Raw genomic sequence first — 17,126 nt, 5'->3', positions numbered from 1 at the left:
CATGCTTGTCATGTTTACAAACTTTCACAACAGCTCCTGTTGTAAACTGACTCGCGCTATTTTTAATCTGAGAGCAAGACGCGAACACGACCTCTGCTTCTTTTCATGCAGCAGCAGCTCTTCAAAGCTGAATTCTCAGTCGAATCATCACACTCTTGAATGCACACAACAGCGTCACATTTCTTTTCCACTTTAAAACTGAATGCATAACAAGTGTCGGAAAGAAATCGTGAACCAATTCTTCTTCGATTCTGGAAGTCCCACCATAACCTTTTCCTGCTGTTTGGCTCTGTGTTTTTCTCTCCCAACATTACTGCCCCTCACCAGGGGTTGTTCAAATACCAATGTGAAAGAGCCACACAAGTGTTTCACCGGGTCTCGGGGCCTCTCATTGAGACTGGTCAGGCAGCATGTAACACTGCATCACTCAACACCACAACAACAAAAACAGGAAGCTGTTTCTAGTGAGAAATCTTCATCACACCAGTGTTGTGCAAGTTGGAGGGAGAATGCTTTCTTTGAATTGCCCATTTTCATCGTCAACTTTTTTATTTAGCTGTCAGTTTTGAACATTTTTGTGCAATGAAGCTGGCAAAGACTGCATATATTTTATAAGCCTTAGTAAGTCAACAATACACAGTGTTTTTGACTGTTTAAAAATGGACAAAAGACAAAAATGACAACTTAATATCACAATAAAAAAGGCAGGAATTATTATAAATATTTACATTAGCAAACTTTCATCCCTGGACTTGAGTGATAGAGCTTTTTGCCAATAGATAACAGCAATGTCCAGGTGTTTTCAACACCTGAGGATAGGGCAGAGCAGCCTCTGGTCTGGTCTCTCTCATTATCATTAAGAGTCGTAGCATGATTTTGAGTGAGACTCAAGACAAGAGAAAAGGTGAAGCTACACTCCTAAACAAGTTGTTTTTTTCCAGTTCATTTTCTAATGTTCTAATTCAATAAATGGCTGCATATCTGCCCTCTGTCTTGCTCCTTCTCAGTAACTCGTGGCTGAAACAATGTGTGTTTTACTCCTTCCAGGAACCCTTTTTTTTTTTATTCGCATACATGAACAAGACCCAGAGCTACACGAAGGACTTCAATCGTTTTCTGCCTGTGAAAGAGCTGATCCTCAATCGTGCTGACTCACATACTCCAGGACAGCTCTCAATTTCAAGCTCACAGTATCAAAAAAAATGCCGGATTATATTTAAATTATGCAATGTATTTCGACGGCAAATGCAAAAATGAGATATAAAGGATGTGCACGTAGTCACCGTGGACTTCAAGGGAAGGAGCCTCTCAACGTTTGGTACGTGCAGCATGCATGTAGAGCTCAGAAATTAGTCACTCATAAAAGCATTTGACAAGCCCTAAACTCCTGTTAACCCTTCTGTCACCTCTCAGCCCAATTCCTGCGGTGACAGGAGAAAAGAGGCGAAAGACAGAGCGCACCAGAGGGAGAGTAAGAGTGATAGAGAGGAGGAGGAGGAGGAGATGTATACGTGCAGAGCCGCACTCCTCTGACTTTCATTCCAGGCAGCTGCGTGGGGAGCACTGACCTTGGCAGTGGCTACACTGTTTTTCAGTCCCTGGAACAAACAAGTGTTAGATACCAGTGTAAAAGAGTCAGCGGACAACTGATTTATGGCACCGTTAATAGGCGAGGAAGGGACGCTGCTGAAGGATATACAACTGTTCATTTGAAGTGCTTCAAAATAAAAGCTATGTTCAACAATCGAGGGGAGCAGCCAGCGACAACGTAAACACACGACCCCTCCTGAACAATGCTGGTCGGAGCACGATAGGAAATGTTCAATTTCTTCCACCATAATATTTTGCTCTGCCCAGAGTGTTGGGGAAATGTTCCCTTGAGCTCAACACTCCAGCTGACACACACCGAAACAGAAATGTGCTGCAAATCAAAGGAAATACATGTGTGAAAACCTTCTGCAGAAGCATCTAAAACAGCTACTTCAAGTATGAACTATTTCTGCCAGGAGCAGCAGGATCAGCAAAATAACACAGCCACTGCAATAACAATGCAAACACAACCCTCCTGTGTTGACGCTCTAAAGTGCACGTGCCCAAAAAGAAGGTGTGCCAGGAAACACATATTTTGAAACCAGGATTGCAATTTTCTGTTTTTCTGAGTGGGAGGTTTTCGATTTCTCGAAATGATACAGCTAATTCCACCTGCTAACATTTACTACACACACGCACTCAAGTTCACGTACACAGCTACTTACAGTGCAGCAAACAGGTGGTGTCACTACAGGAAACAGGATGTGATTCTGTTGGGATTATTTCATGTTGCAGGTGTCAGAATTGTTTTTTCCGGTAATTATGAGTGTGCATTTTTCTGTCAGCTTTAATTTATTGTTAATTGTTGTAGATTGTTTCATTATTGTTAGGGCAATGTCCCAATGTTTTTTTGTTACTTCCCTGTACGTTTGTTTTTACAACAGAAAGCAGAAGAAAACTGTCGGACCATTGCTTTATTAAACTGAAATGCAGAAATAAGATCTCAGTTTGAGACAAAATGAATGATTGATCATCAAAAATGTTTCATAAAACCTGTTTCTAATCTATCTAGCTATCTATCGAGCAAGCTAGCTACCCAGATGGCTTCATCTAGATAGATAGATAGATGAATAGCTGTCTGTCTAGATACCTAGCTAGCTATCTACATGCTATTAATTAGGACATAAACTACCTGTTATTTAAATATTTATGGTTAAAAAAACATTTTGAAGAGTAGCTGTTTGGCTGTGCTAGTCAAACAGAACATTCTATTGAATTATATCTATTGAATATTGTGTGCAATTATCGATTCGCAAAAATAAATTAAAAATATGTATTTGTTCTTTCTTTCTCATGAATGTTATACCATAAAATGCTGATAATCTAAATGCCTTCATTTGTTTAAACTGTCATATTAATAATAAATTTGTATATGACATTAAATATTTTTACAAATTTAGTACTGTGTCAATTAGTTGTCTTACTTCCTATTACTTTTATTTCAGGTTTTTGTAAACAACAAGCGCAAAACTTTTTTTTATCTGAATGTTTGTTTAAACATCTCATTCTACTTTCTTAGAAGTACACCTTTTTCTTTGGATCTTTTCATGTTTGCTTGACAGGCCTAGAATAGAAGAGCAACGTTCAAACACGGCACGCGTTGTTTTTCACTGAACCATGAGCACCAAAACAAGACCTTCATTATTGTGCGAAACCAAACAATGACTCATGTTTTAAACTCTGATTTATGCTCGTCGTATTTGTCACGGAGGAAATGAAACTCCAAAAACAGGATCATAAACCCAGCACAGCATCTTCACGTGGTAATCATTACACTGATGCTGCGTGTGTTTACGTGCGACGCTTCATGTCCGTACATATTTCTGCTGTCAGCCTGCACTCACCCGCTCTGACCACTGCTCTATTTGTAGATGGGGCTGTGCAGAAAGCGGGAGGTTGATGTGTCGTGCCAGTGTCATGTCAATACTCTGCCACCCTAATCCCACACGGGCGAGCACTAATCCAGCATTTTAACCCCAGGCCAGACTTTTAAACTGCCTCATTTTCTTCCACCGAGCAGGCAACATGTTTGTGTTCAAACTCTTTCTGACCCAATTCATTTGCTTGAGCAGGGAGGTAGCCACCTACTGCAACTCAAGCCTAAATCATAACTAAAATAACAGGGCACTCATTGAAAAATTGGGTCACGTCCATATCTGGGCCCTGGTGTTATTTTCAGAGCAGAAAAGTTATGGCATATGAGCTGCTACTACAGCAGTTAAACATCCCTGGTCAAACTTTCCCTTCAAACAAATACTTCAGTAACTTAAAAAATAAATAAATAAATAAATAAAAATCATCAGTAATGCATGTATGGTAACTTGTGGCAACTTTATACAGTAAGTTATGGACTTAATCTAGCTATAAAGACTCAATATGATACCTTTTAATATCTAAGAAACATCACTATAAGTTGTCATACGTGATTATAAACATTCATAACATCCTCTTTAAAGCCTTATAAATGCATTATGGGGTCTTATTAAAGTACTAATGACGCGTTACAGGTATGGCCTTAATATATAGTATAACCGAGGCGTCTGGTTTGTTAAGCCCGTAAGTGAATTTCACTGTGTTTTTTTTAAGCCCAACGCGTATGAAAATCAACAGTTACATCTCGGTGGTCTCGTGCGGTGGGCGGTTTTTGTCTGAGAGTGGGTCGTAGTAGCACGTGGTCACGTGGTCTGCGTGGCTGTATGACAGCCGGAGAAGTGGACTGTGGGAGGAGGAGGGGGAGGGGGAGGGGAGGAAGCGTGGCGCGGGGGAGAGACAGCCGCACAAACTGAGGTCTCTCGCCCAGTCGCCGCACATTTAGGGCGCTCTGCCGTCAGCTCCCGAGTCGAGAGTGCGCCCGTCTGCATGTGACGCTTCGAGTCGTCGGCGAGTGGGACGTGGACGCGCGGCGCACGCGGGGTCGGTGGATCCCGGAAATAAGACGCGTACTCTCAGTTTGTCACGTACGCTCGCCGTGGATTTCCATGCGCGTGAGCTGGAGGCGAGAAGCGGACTGTGGACCCGTCCTATGCCTTATCTCCGCCGGACCGATGGCATTGCTTTAGAAATGGTAAGTCGTGAAAAGATGTGTCTCTTTGTTTTGTCGAACTATTGGATTGGCGAGTGACTTGACCAACTGTTTGATAAAATGACCAACACTTACGGTACTTTACTATTAATGTGATCACACGCGATTTGTTTTTGTTCTTGAGTATTTTATTTTTTTTTAATTTACATACTATTGACCTATATATTTCCACCTCGTCAATAAACGAGGTTTCTCGGTTTGACATGGAACGTGAAGTTGCGCTCGAACCGTCCCTAAAGTTGAGCCTTTGCTCCATACAGACGCCGTCATGACGTGCTTGAGGGACTGTCTGGTGAAATGAGGGGAACAAAGGCGAGAGAGTCCGGAGCGAGTGATGAAAGTTGCAGCAGAGATCTCCTCACAAACCAGCCACTCGCCTAAAGATGAAGCGAGGACGTGAGCTACGTGCGCATCCAGCCGAGGACGAGATGCCATGGAGAGTTTGGGCCACGCTGACTCTCTGAGCCCGAGATCTTCCCTCACATCACCGGAGATTCATCACCACACATACCAGGCAACTATGGGACTGAACGGATTCTGCGCACCGACTGTTCGCAGTCAAATTCCTGCGGACTTCCTGGCTGCTCTGGCCTCAAAGACTGACCCCCCTGGGGCCATAACCCTCACCACAGAGTCGAAAACCGGGCTCCCTCCGCCAAACACCAGGGTTGTTTCTCCGTCGGCCACGGTAGAGGGAAGCCAAGCAGGTGCGCTGGCTCAAACTCCAAATGGCTACCCTGCCCAAATAAGGAGTTTGGGGGACCCTCTGTACCCCCTTAGCAAGAGTTCATGTCTACTAGGCAACGAGGACTGGGCCGTGCTCCAGAACTGTGCGCTAGCAAGAAGGATCAACAATGACTTGAAGGCTAGACAGCAACAGAAGCGCCGGGCTGTCGAGAACCAGGACTTTGGGTCAGTAGCCAATAATGGCACGGCGGACTTCGACACGAAGCGACGACGACTACTGGATGGAAGCTCGTCCCACAAATCATCAGAATCATCCAGAGTGGCCCCAGTTCCCATTAACTGTGGCATCAGTTTCCATAGCAACCAAGTTGATCCTGATCTGGGAAACTGTGTCGCCCCGTACTCGCCTCCCTTCAGTCCTTCCCGCCATGTTCGCCAGCACAAAGGGCAGCATGTGGTGACACCCAGTCAGACCTCCCCTGTGGAAGCCGATGAGCTCCCGACCCCGACGCCTTCCGAGGAGTGGTCGGCCGAGCGCATCGCCATGCAGCACATCGTCCCCTGCATCAAGTGCTTCGGCATGTGCATGAAGGACAACTTTCTGGGACCGTCTTTAGGGGACAAGGTCTTGGAGGAGGTGGAGATCCTGAACAGCAGCGGCATGTTTCGCGGCGGGCAGCTGGTGAGCCAGAGGAACATTCCCTCCGGGAACATCCGTGGAGACCAGATCGCCTGGGTGGAGGGTCGGGAGCCGGGGTGTGAAAACATTGGTTTGCTGATGGAGCACATTGACAAGGTGATCATGCACAGCGCCGCCAACGGACAGCTGGGGGGCTGCGTCATCAACGGGCGAACCAAGGTGAGTGGGGGTTCACCCTTCACCGACCTATATCTGTTGTCTACCACACGTACACCGTTTCTGACAGCTTCAAAACAGAATAGTACCAGAAGGCACAACTGTTTATGGCGCTTGTTCATTGTTACATGGAGAACTGTGGTCATTTTTAGATCCCAGTATCACACATGAGCCGTGTAAATATTATTCCACTTTGGGCATTTCCAGAGCAATTGGAACCGAGGGAAGGACACCACATACTAAAATCATCTGCTTTTGAACACAGGAAGAGTTGCAGTAGGGGAGTTTACCTGGAGCAGGGAAAATAAGGAATTATATTCTGCCTCTTATGTGAATCTTTGAAAGCTATCTATTTTAAACTGGAATTGGTGAGACATTTTTCATTTAGGACTGATGAAATGTCTTTCCATCCTTTCTGTATCCATCATGTTTTTTTGCTATTTAGCATTTTTTTTTTGTTATTGCTTGGAAAATCCTGAAATACTTCCTAATAAATCCACTGCAGAGTGGTATGAGTGAGACAGGCTTTATATAACTTCTTTTTTTCCCCTTAAACGCATCACAAGAGCCGCTGAAATAGACCCGAGGACAGCAGCGTTGTTTGGATTGAAGTCGCTCTATGACTATGGCGTTACCGAGAATTCACCCTTTTTCAGTCAGCCCCACTCGAGGAAGGATGCAGGGACCGTCTCAAGGCTTTGGAAACACGTGTGCTTGATAAGAGAACCTGCGTGCGGGCTGAGCTTTCCGATGGAAACCGCCCTGTGTCTCACTTTAGGCTGCGCCTCATCCCTATTCAACTGGCCCCTCGAGAGACCAGTCGCCACTGCCGTCACTATTTTTCAGCCTTTGAAGGCGACGCTTCTTAACTCCTGCTTTCACCATCCCGGACGTGGCACTGTTGAAATCGTTGTATAATGCCAGACAGGTTGCATAACGCTACGACATCCCACTGATTTCTGCGAAGCAGAGATTCTCACTGTCTCAAGTGGAAACGCAGCTTATTTAATGAAGCATCTTGTTGTGTTTTCTGAGCAAGAAAGGAAGCTGATACTCAATTTCCGTGACAGTTTTATGAAATATATGGATGCTAAATTGGACTAATTATCCTCATGCACATGTGTAATTGTTAAACACTAGTGAGGAACTTAAATAAAGGAATACTTCTTGAAGCTTTGTATAAATAATGCCTGCTGCTGTTTATTCATCTTCCTGGCAGAGTCTGATAGTTTCATCTCATTTTTGCTGACTCACCGCTCTAGCTACTTAGCAAGTCAATGACATTGCGCTTGTGTGAACTTTGCTTCAATTTTGAGCAGCGCCAAGCATCCCATTTTATGCGGTGATTTATTGGATCTTCATTAGGCGTCCTCAAAACCCAATCAAGAGGGTCATGATTAGTTTCCACCCGAATGCAAATCAGTGCATTTAATCTCTTCCTTCATATCTGATCCTCAGTGCCAGTCACAGTGCTGTTATCAAGCACGGCTGATGGGATTGACCACATTACAAACGTCTCGGCCGGTCGCGCAATTCTCACCGTGTCCTGAGAGAACGTGGACGTGGTTCTAGCAAAGTGATATTTAAGACATTTCAACGTCGTACTTTTCCTCCTTTCCATTTGACGCCCCCCTGATTTCCACTCTTGCCCTCCTCCAACTTGTTCGTATGAACGGCACAAATGACCTTGTTGCACTCACCCGAGCGCAGCCGACCTGCTGGCCATGTTGAATCATTCACACGCGCGTCTACAGCAGCCTGCAGCCTTTGCTTCCTCAAACCTATGACCTGTCTACGTGAGCTCAAAGGCGTCTGATTCTATCAGTTCTCCCTGCATAATATGCCGTTTAGTCCGTAACAGCGTTGTCCTCTAAAAGTTTGGTGTCGAGCCGAACTCGTGTCCCGCGTGGACTGGCAAGTGTGCACTGCAGCAGAAGTGACGTGTGTTGAGGAGACTGCTGCTAAAGGGGACGGTGACACGATGCCTGGGCTTCATTGTGAGAGCCTGTAGCCAGTGTGTTCGACCCCACCATATCTAGTGCTTGAGCTATTATTTAAAGAATGATTTCCTCCCCGTTTCCTTAGTAACGGGCCTACACTGAGTGGAGCCCTGCTTTGTGTCTGCAAGACGGAGAGCAATTGCATCCCATGTGCAGCCGCTCGTGTTTGGTTCTGTGGCCGTCTGAGGTTTCCTGCGGATTTGTTGTTAGGAATCGAAATGATTTTTAAAGGAATATCCCCCACCTATTGCTTCGCAGTCATCCGTAAACAAGCCGAAGTCATTGAAATGCATGACTGTTAGTGGATGGGTTGTTGCGAAGCGTGGGAGGATTGTGGTGTGCGTGTGAGAAAGGGCGATGCAGCAGAAGCGCCGGTATAATGAGATTGTTCACTGCTGCAGTTGCAGCAGCGTGTCCTCAGATGCCCCTGTCTCAGCAGCGTCTGCTACAATGCAGGCAGCCAGACGACTGCAGGGAAGGCAGCTACACGTGTGGAGGCTTGAACGTACCGATGGTGGCTCGACTTGCTGGATCCTGGCTTCAGCTTTGACTATTCTCAATCTATTGTTCATAAATAGGAGTAGATTGCTGGTTGAAGGGGCTTTAAGTGCAGTAGTCCATAGTCTATATCAAGCAGTATGACTTGGTAGTTAATTTATAGCATTGGTAAGATATTTCTATGAATTTTTTACTTATTTTCTGTTGGTTAAAAAAAAAAAAAAAAATCAAAACAGTCGCTCTGTATTTCACCCTCTCCTGGCTTGAAATGCTTTGTGCTTACTGCTTCTCAGGAGACAGCTGAGAGCAAGGAAGGAATAAAAATGAGGTCTAATAAAATAAAGTTGAAATATATAATATATAATGAGGAAAACGATAATACATGTCTTAACAAAACAGTGTTTAAATTGACTTATTTGATTGTATGTTATTATTGAAAATAATGATAGTAATTGCAATTGAGTCATACATTTTCATAATAGCAGGATTAGTGAGTCCAGATGTTCTCTAAAGCTGCTATAAAAATATGCAATTGTTTGTTTTTATTTGTTTGAGTCACAGTGTCTCATGAGACTTCGCGGCCACCACTCCTCCTCCCTCCATCATACAGTTAGTGGGTGACTCATGTAGAATAACTGCCACAGGGGCAGCAGCTGTCTGGACTCAGCGTGACTAACCACCACGCCGCTTGTTTGTCCTTAAACGTATTTACAACTTGGTTCACAACAGCAAGTGACACAAGTCTCGGAGGCTCGTCCCAGCAACGCACAAGTGAAATATGTTACCAGCTGGACCAATTATCTGCTCTGTAACCTGGGTGCTAAATCTGCTGAGTAATGGACCGTCATAAAGACCTGGCGAGACAGTTGAAATATAAGCTTGATGCAGCGAGGCAGTTAATCATTATTCAGTTGAGTTCACACCGACCATTATTGGAGAAGTAAATGTAGCTGTAAAGTCTCATCCTAATTTATCACATCTTTTTGTCCGCGTGAGAACAAGCTGCCTTGGAACATAGTTGGTGATGGATGCCACCAGCTGCTTTAAACGTCCATGATATTCAACTTTTTGAACACAATTTAAACTCAGGTAGCTGCTGATGTGCGCAATCCATAATGTTTATGTAAATCATGGTGGTATCCTCCCGAACTAAGCTCTCCTTCAAGCTCTTGGCTGAGTACTAAGGGGAAAGACCAAAGGGTCTGTGTGGTTCTGTGGAGTGAGGAAGACCGCTTTTATGATGAGTCTCTGAGAACATTGAGACACTTGGTTCTGGTGCCAATGGAATCCAGCCAGAGCGGGGATTTGGTGTCTCGGCTCCAGATCCTGACCTGCTGGCTCCATCACTCAGAGGCCTCTGACTGACAGCCGAATGGTTCTCAGCTGTGTGCGACAGAGTCGAGATTCGGATCAGGTCGTCCTGGAAGGGTGCAGTGTCCTGTCTGGTTCGAGAGTATTTTTGTTTCTCATTAAAGGAAGGAGCGTGTCTCAGAGTGAAGGACAGTTTGGCTTCTGTCATCACAAGCTTTGGATAGTGACCAAGAGGACAGGAATTCCCTCAGATGAGGCGTCACCTGGTTGAGACTCAGATTAGATCTGCTCCTCTCCTGCCTTTTTGGTTTGGACTAGCGCTCCTTTGATGAGAAAACTTTATCAATGTATTCAAATAGATTTATCCAGTTCGATAATAATCTCCAAGATTTAAGCGACATGTTTATCTTCTGCACTGCCGGGTTAACGTGTTCATCCCTTTAGTTAAATGTCATTTTTGTGGACTCTGTTGCCTCTAGTGTTCACTTGAATTGACAGGAATCGGAGTCAGAAATATTGTTATCTTGTGTTTCCTCAAACATTCCTTGGCTTATATTTGTCCTTCAACAGTAAAGCCTGCATTTGCTCGTCCTTATCGGACCCTCTCCCGCTGAGCCCTCTGCGCACCATCATGCCTCTTATCACTGCAAGCATGCTGCATCCAGTTCATTCTTGGGCCGGTCCAGGACGCCTCGCTCCGTCTCACCGTCACCTTCGCGCTTCATTTCTAAGCACTGTATTTATTTTGGCTGGAGGTTGAGGTGATTGATACCCCTAAGACCTTTGGGTTGGTCATGAGTGCTGAGGAGATGCAGGGATGAGAGCAGAGATGGAGGATATGACTGCGGCGTGTCGTGTCATGCCACGCAACTTAACGTCCTGTGTATCTGTCGAAGGTCGACATCGTGTGATAGAAAGTCTGAAGCCATCACTTTTGCCTGTTTTTCTGATTTGGTTTTAAGGCCTTTCATCGTACCGTGTGGAAATGTCATGCAAGTCTTTGATGGTGTGCACTTGTGTGTGTTTACGCTGCAGGCGAGGGCTGCGCTGTCTGCTCCAGAGTCTTACACTGAGTCTTGATTGTGCTAAATTGCATCTGTCCGGACTGTAGAGTTTCACTTCATGCCCTCAAAAATAATCCCTCACGCCTTCATCCAGAATTGAACCTGATGCGTGATTATATGGAGCACAGACTCTAAAATATATTCCTGACACATACTTGTCAAAAGTGCACCGACAGAGATCATTCCAATAAAAACTTTATTATTATTATTATTTATTTATTAATGCATGAATGTGAGAGCTGGTGTGTCAGTCAGCTGCATTTTGTGGCTAGATTTCTACCAAAAAATGACCGAAGCAGTTTTGACAGATAGATAGAATTTAATTTTCCATTTTTCAGTTCCACCTCCAGGGCAGCAGGTGGTGCTGTAATCAGTTTAAAAAGGTGTCAGTTTAAAAATACTAGTTAGAACTCATTATTTAAGATCGTAAGAAATGAATCTTCATTATGAAGTTGAGCTGTTGCTAGTGATGAGCTACTGAGGCTTCATGAAACGGCGTCCTTGTTTTTAAAGCTCATTAGGTGGCACTCTGGGTTTAAAAATGATGTGAGGTTTAATTGAAATGGTTGAAAGATTTTAGAATGGAGAGTTTGGTCTTGTGGCTTCAGGAAATGACATTGTTTCATGAAGCCTCAAAAGCCCATCACTAGCTAAAGGAGGAGCGGTTAGTTATAATCCCAGTCAGAGTATACCAGGGACTGCGTTTCACCCAGAATGACAAACAACCCCGTCTTCACAAGGAGCTCCATTGTCCTGCGGCGGCTGCTAGTCTCAGCCTCTCACTGCCATGTTTGCAGGCCAAAAGAGAGACAAAGTACCAGTATGATTTGCACAAACCGAATGGTAGTACCACACTAACAAAGCAAACCTAATGAGTTTTTAAAACGACACTTTCACGTTTCCCAGCCTTGTGTGTTTGATTCGGCCTCTCAGGACAGTTGACCCGGCTGTCAGCTGCAGCCCGGAGCCAAACGTTCTGAGGTTAATGAGCTTGCAGTGTAAGTGTCAGGCAGTAATCGGAGGTGACGTGAGTGAAGCGGCGCACAACACGACCAAAGTGACGCCAACTCTTCCACACCAGCGGGAGCTTCGCTGATAATACAGCAGATGTTCGGTACATCTGAAAAGGTGTTCTACATCCTCCGCGAGGAAGAGAAATCTATAACAGGCAGACAGCAGGGAGGTTTTAAATCAGGCACGATGTTGTCCTGGAGCCGATGTGTCGAGATCTGCGCGGAACAATGTAAGTCAGCGAGGTGACAGTACTGTCTTGCCGATCCAGGCAGGAAAAGACAATCTGGAAGTTATTACTTCATACGCTTCCAGCTATCGGTCTCTGCCAGAGCAGACGGATGGCTGTTAGGGACTCTGGTCCACGGAAAACATTACGCCACCCGAACTTGGGACACTCAGACTATTTATACAACCAGAGCATAAAACATGACTCTGCTGCTGTGTTTGTTCACCTCTCCCGGTCCGATCATATGGTGTTCTGGAATGTGGGCTATTTGGAGAGCTGTCAGGCAGGGTCTCCCTCCCCCCCCGGCCCCCAGAGGAACAGGTCACACTGTGGCCTTGAGCACAGAGACGTCAAGCAGGGGAAATACCAGCACAAGACCATTGTTTTGAATGGAGAAACCAGATCCAGCCAGGAACAACAGCTGAACTCTTGACTTGTTTCTCTGCCCTATCCACCTCTGCTGACCGTGCAAATATTGCTCAAATTATGCTTTGTAATCTGCCTCCCTTTCTGATTTGATAAGGGATTATGGCAGTCAATCCGTGTCTCCACAACAGATCCATATCTTTTTGAAAACAGTGACGCCATGGCCCCGTCTGCCTCGGCGCTCTCCCTGAAAGTCGCCACTTCACCATGATAGTTTACATTCATTGAACAACTGTTCATCTTATTGTTAATATTTACACAAATTCTTCAGCTACACTGTCATTATAACAAGCATATACATGTACCTCTTCAAGAGGGAAAAAATAGGGAGAAAAACTAGGAGAAAAGCAACTACTCTGTCACATTTGGTGAGTCTCTTGAGACTTTGCTAGGTCCGTGAACTATTTACATACTGTAGCAGGACTCCAAGACAGAGAGCACTGCATTTATTAAAGTTTCCACTCCGAACGTTTTTAAAAGTTTCAGATTCTGGTGGCTGACGACCGCTGCACCTGACTCCAAAATGGCGACGGACCCGCCAGTGTTGCTAAGCGTCAGCTGCGCCAACTGCTTCTGAGGAACCAGCGGTCTGACTTTCTTGAGCTCTCCACGCTCTGTCAATTATTGGCGCTTTAAATGGCATATTTATTTTTAACGCGCTTCCCTGCACAGCATTTTCCCACGCATGTGCTGCACGATACAACTTTGCAGATTGAAAGAACTTTCACAGCAGACAAGGCGCTGCTGAGTGAGCACCGAGTAGGGAGGAGCGGACGCATCACAGCAGGGCGTCATCAGAGCACCAGCTGTCACATGTGACCAGTTGTTGTGATCGGCAATGACAGGTAGTGATCGGCATTCACCGATCGCACTGAAATCGGCGGATCATGATCGGTGACCGATCGATCGGAGCATCACTAGTTACAACTACTATACATTTACAAATGACATTTGTGGCTAAAATGTGTTGCCTCTTGCTCTGTGTGACTGGGGAAGACAACAGCCCCCCACAAGGCAATGACTGGAAAATGGCTGTCCTACTGTTAATTTATCTACATAATTGAAAACCTTCATGAAATAACGTTGATAGCAATGACCTTCGTCGGACACCGGGAGGCATCTGTTTCTGGGTTATTTTGCTAGCAGATGGATGGAGGCAGCTAACTGTGTAACCTGCTTGGCAGACGTACTAAAGTGGGATGAGAGTCACTTCTGCCTTCACTTTCATCCTCTCTGCAGCTAAATACTTGCTGTTAAATGCTGTTTCGTAGACTTGAGCGGTTCATTCTCCCAATTCTACCCGAGTCGACCCTTAAGTGCGAAGCTGGCGCGCTCACTGACGATGAACAGAAAGGCATCAATCGAAGGTTTTAATTTTGTGAGTGAAACATCCAAATGGTCTTCAGTCACTATTCAATTCAATATTAATGAGTGTGTACGTGTGGGGCGTCCTGCTGGAGTCATCGCTCACACACTCCTGTCTTTTCTGATGATCCCTGAGGCGCTTCACTTTCAGCTTCACAACCATTAAGCCATCATTTTAATACCCCGGCTCTACTTGTCAGCTGCGTAACAGCACGTCTTTGTTTCCAGGCCATGGTCGCTTGTTACCCAGGAAACGGCGCCGGCTATGTCCGCCATGTCGACAACCCCAACGGTGACGGACGCTGCATCACATGCATCTACTACCTGAACAAGAACTGGGATGTGGAGGTAATATTTGAAGTCGTCGTAGTTTTTTGGGAAGATGTGTTCTGAAATGTTTCCTTTGGCTCCCAGAAACAGGGAGGGCTGCTGCAGATCTTCCCTGAAGGCAAAAATGTTGTCGCCAACATTGAGCCGTTGTTTGACCGGCTGCTCATCTTCTGGTCGGATCGCAGAAACCCACATGAAGTTAAACCTGCCTACGCCACTCGGTGAGTCGGTTCATCTTTGACGGGAGGGAACCGGGACGCGGAAGTAGAAGGTTGATTCAGATAATGATGAGCAGCTTCTGACTGCCTTGGATGCGTCTGTCTGTCTGTCCATCGGTCTGTAAAAAGCATTTTGATGTGTAGCAACATGATTCAGGAAGTAAAGACAGTGACAGTGACAAAAACTTGAATCAGCTGCTGAGATCCTTTACAATGCATTTGCCCCTGTTTATGTAACGCAGTGTAGGTCCATCCTCCTGTCCCCCTCCGACTGCTGGGGGCAAGGTGCGGCCACAAGCAGGAAGTATGTGTTTCCTGAAGGGGAACGTGAAGTGGAGGAGGGGGAGAGGAGGAAGGTTCGATTGCACGTCTCGTGCTGCAGAGGCTCAGACACGAGAGACAGGAATAAACAAGACGGCCCCAGAGGACGGGGAGACAACTGTGGGGATTAACCCTGTGCTGCCCTCTGAACCCGCCTGTGTCGTCTGTTCTCTGTCTGATGTCACTGACTTTCACTCAGAATTTGGTTTCAAGTTTTGCTCGCTTGTTTCCCGCAGCTACGCCATCACGGTCTGGTACTTTGATGCCAAAGAGCGAGCAGAAGCGAAGGAGAAATACAGACTGGGTGAGTGTCTTGTGATGGCATCACGTTCATGCATCACCATTTCATCACCAACAGTCTTCCCTTCTACCTGTGTCCATAGCAACTGGACAGAAAGGCGTCCAAGTGCCCGTCACTCAGAACAGCAAGGCGTAAGCTGAAGAGAATGGATGATCCGGTGCCTTCGCGGGACGTTGTGTCAGACCCGGTGATGACGCAGTGGGAGGAGCACAGCTCGGTCAAGTCAGAGTCAGCTGCACAAAAATGAAGAAGACTCAAACTCACAATGTCTGGACTTCACTTTTCTTGGCCTGTTCAGGGCTGCGTCGTTTGATCGCTGATGTCAAAGGGTTATGAGAGGCACAACGAGTAGATTTAACAATTTCTTAATGTGCGTACCTTGCATTATATTTCAGGTGGTTTGACGTCTAAAACCGAATGTGTTTTAAATGACCTTATCTACATGTGAACCACCAAAACGGAGAAGTATTAATTGCACACTCAACTTGGTCTTTAATTCCCGAGACAGAGACATGTTTACACGTGCAGGTTTTGTAACCAACGCTCACCTTTAAGGTGAAATCTAGCCGGCGAGTTTGTGAATGAAAACAGAGCGAGAGTGGTTCAACATTGCGGTTGTAGTTGATTTGAAATCCTGTGTATTCACTATACCAGCTTTGGGATCCTAAAAAAGTGATGTCATCGAACCCCCGATTTATTGCACATCTTTGTATTTAGAATCCAGGATACTAGAAGTGTTTTGGCTCTGCTTAGGTGACAATATAAGGAGCATGGGTGTTTCTACTTTGAGCAAGATGAAGAGAAAAATCAGGATTTCACAAGAGAATCAGTGCTGACGGAGCTCTTCTCTTCAGTTGTGTGTATACCGTTATATATAAATACATATATAATGCTGATTCTGCTTGACATTTTCCTGAAGTGAATATACATCGTTGGGCGCAAACATAGAGAAGCATATGATTAAAAAAAATAACCAGAAGCGCCGCTTGTAAAGCTACAACCTTACAACAAATAATGTGTACAAAATGAGGAGTTAACACTGTGTGAGCTGCGGGTTCAAGCTGCTTTTAAAGACTGTGTGTGTGTGTGTCCTTGCACATATGTGGTGACAACCACTGTCTTGAAGTTGCTTACAGGTGTGTGTGTGTGTGTGTGTGTGTGTGTGTGTGTGTGTGTGTGTGTGTGTGTGTGTGTGTGTGTGTGTGTGTGTGTGTGTGTGTGTGTGTGTGTGTGTGTGTGTGTGTGTGTGTGTGTGTGTGTGTGTGTGTGTGTGTGTGTGTGTGTGTGTGTGTGTGTGTGTGTGTGTGTGTGTGTGTCGGGCTGCAGAGAAGGTATTTGCGTTTCTAATTGCACTTTATTGTTTTGAGTCTGGAGAGGGTGTAACAGTGAAACGATTGCTGTGGATACTCTGATTATTCAAATGCAATAGATACTAAAACCAGTGTGAACAAATCTTGATTGTTTTGCTAATTTGTTTTTTTGATTTATTTAATTAAAACCTGTCTTTTGGTACACAAAGTGTTTGTTTTATTTTCCAACAAAATAACATGTACGTAATATTTAAAAAAAATAAGCTGTTCCTGTCTACCTGAGGTGTTCCTTCTCTGCTGGCCAGAAATCATAAGCATATTTTTGATAGAGGTTTATTTCGTTTTTAGTGCATTTTAGTGCATTTTCCCCAAATATTATATATATATATATATATATATATACAAACTTCACCTTCTTCTGCCGCTTATCTGGAGTCGGGTCGCGGAGGCAGCATTCGGAGCAAGGAAGCCCAAACTTCCCCACAAACCTCCTCCAGCTCTCCCGACAACACAAGAAATCCAGCTCT

The 17,126-nt window shown here is 45.1% G+C and overlaps 1 protein-coding gene across 1 annotated transcript; it reads left to right on the top strand.

The window, feature by feature from the left end:
* The first annotated feature begins 4,360 nt into the window (after nucleotides 1–4,360).
* egln2 (egl-9 family hypoxia-inducible factor 2) lies at nucleotides 4,361–16,793 on the top strand. The gene is made up of 6 exons (XM_053872942.1): nucleotides 4,361–4,654; nucleotides 4,933–6,218; nucleotides 14,348–14,467; nucleotides 14,534–14,670; nucleotides 15,225–15,292; nucleotides 15,372–16,793. Exons 2-6 carry the CDS (start codon nucleotides 5,106–5,108, stop codon nucleotides 15,422–15,424), a joined length of 1,491 nt encoding a protein of 496 aa, XP_053728917.1. The 5' UTR covers nucleotides 4,361–4,654; nucleotides 4,933–5,105; the 3' UTR covers nucleotides 15,425–16,793.
* Nucleotides 16,794–17,126: the final 333 nt, after the last annotated feature.

This window comes from Synchiropus splendidus, chromosome 8 (assembly GCF_027744825.2).
Source record: "Synchiropus splendidus isolate RoL2022-P1 chromosome 8, RoL_Sspl_1.0, whole genome shotgun sequence".
Taxonomy (NCBI): Eukaryota; Metazoa; Chordata; class Actinopteri; order Syngnathiformes; family Callionymidae; genus Synchiropus; species Synchiropus splendidus.
The sequence above is the reverse complement of the archived record's forward strand: the minus strand, read 5'-3'. Positions and strand labels throughout refer to the sequence as shown.

Coding starts and splice junctions, on each gene's coding strand:
- egln2 (XM_053872942.1), top strand. CDS start 5,106: ATGGAGAGTTTGGGCCACGCTGACTCTCTGAGCCCGAGATCTTCCCTC. Junction 6,219..14,347: donor TCATCAACGGGCGAACCAAG/GTGAGTGGGGGT, acceptor CTTTGTTTCCAG/GCCATGGTCGCTTGTTACCC. Junction 14,671..15,224: donor AAACCTGCCTACGCCACTCG/GTGAGTCGGTTC, acceptor TGTTTCCCGCAG/CTACGCCATCACGGTCTGGT.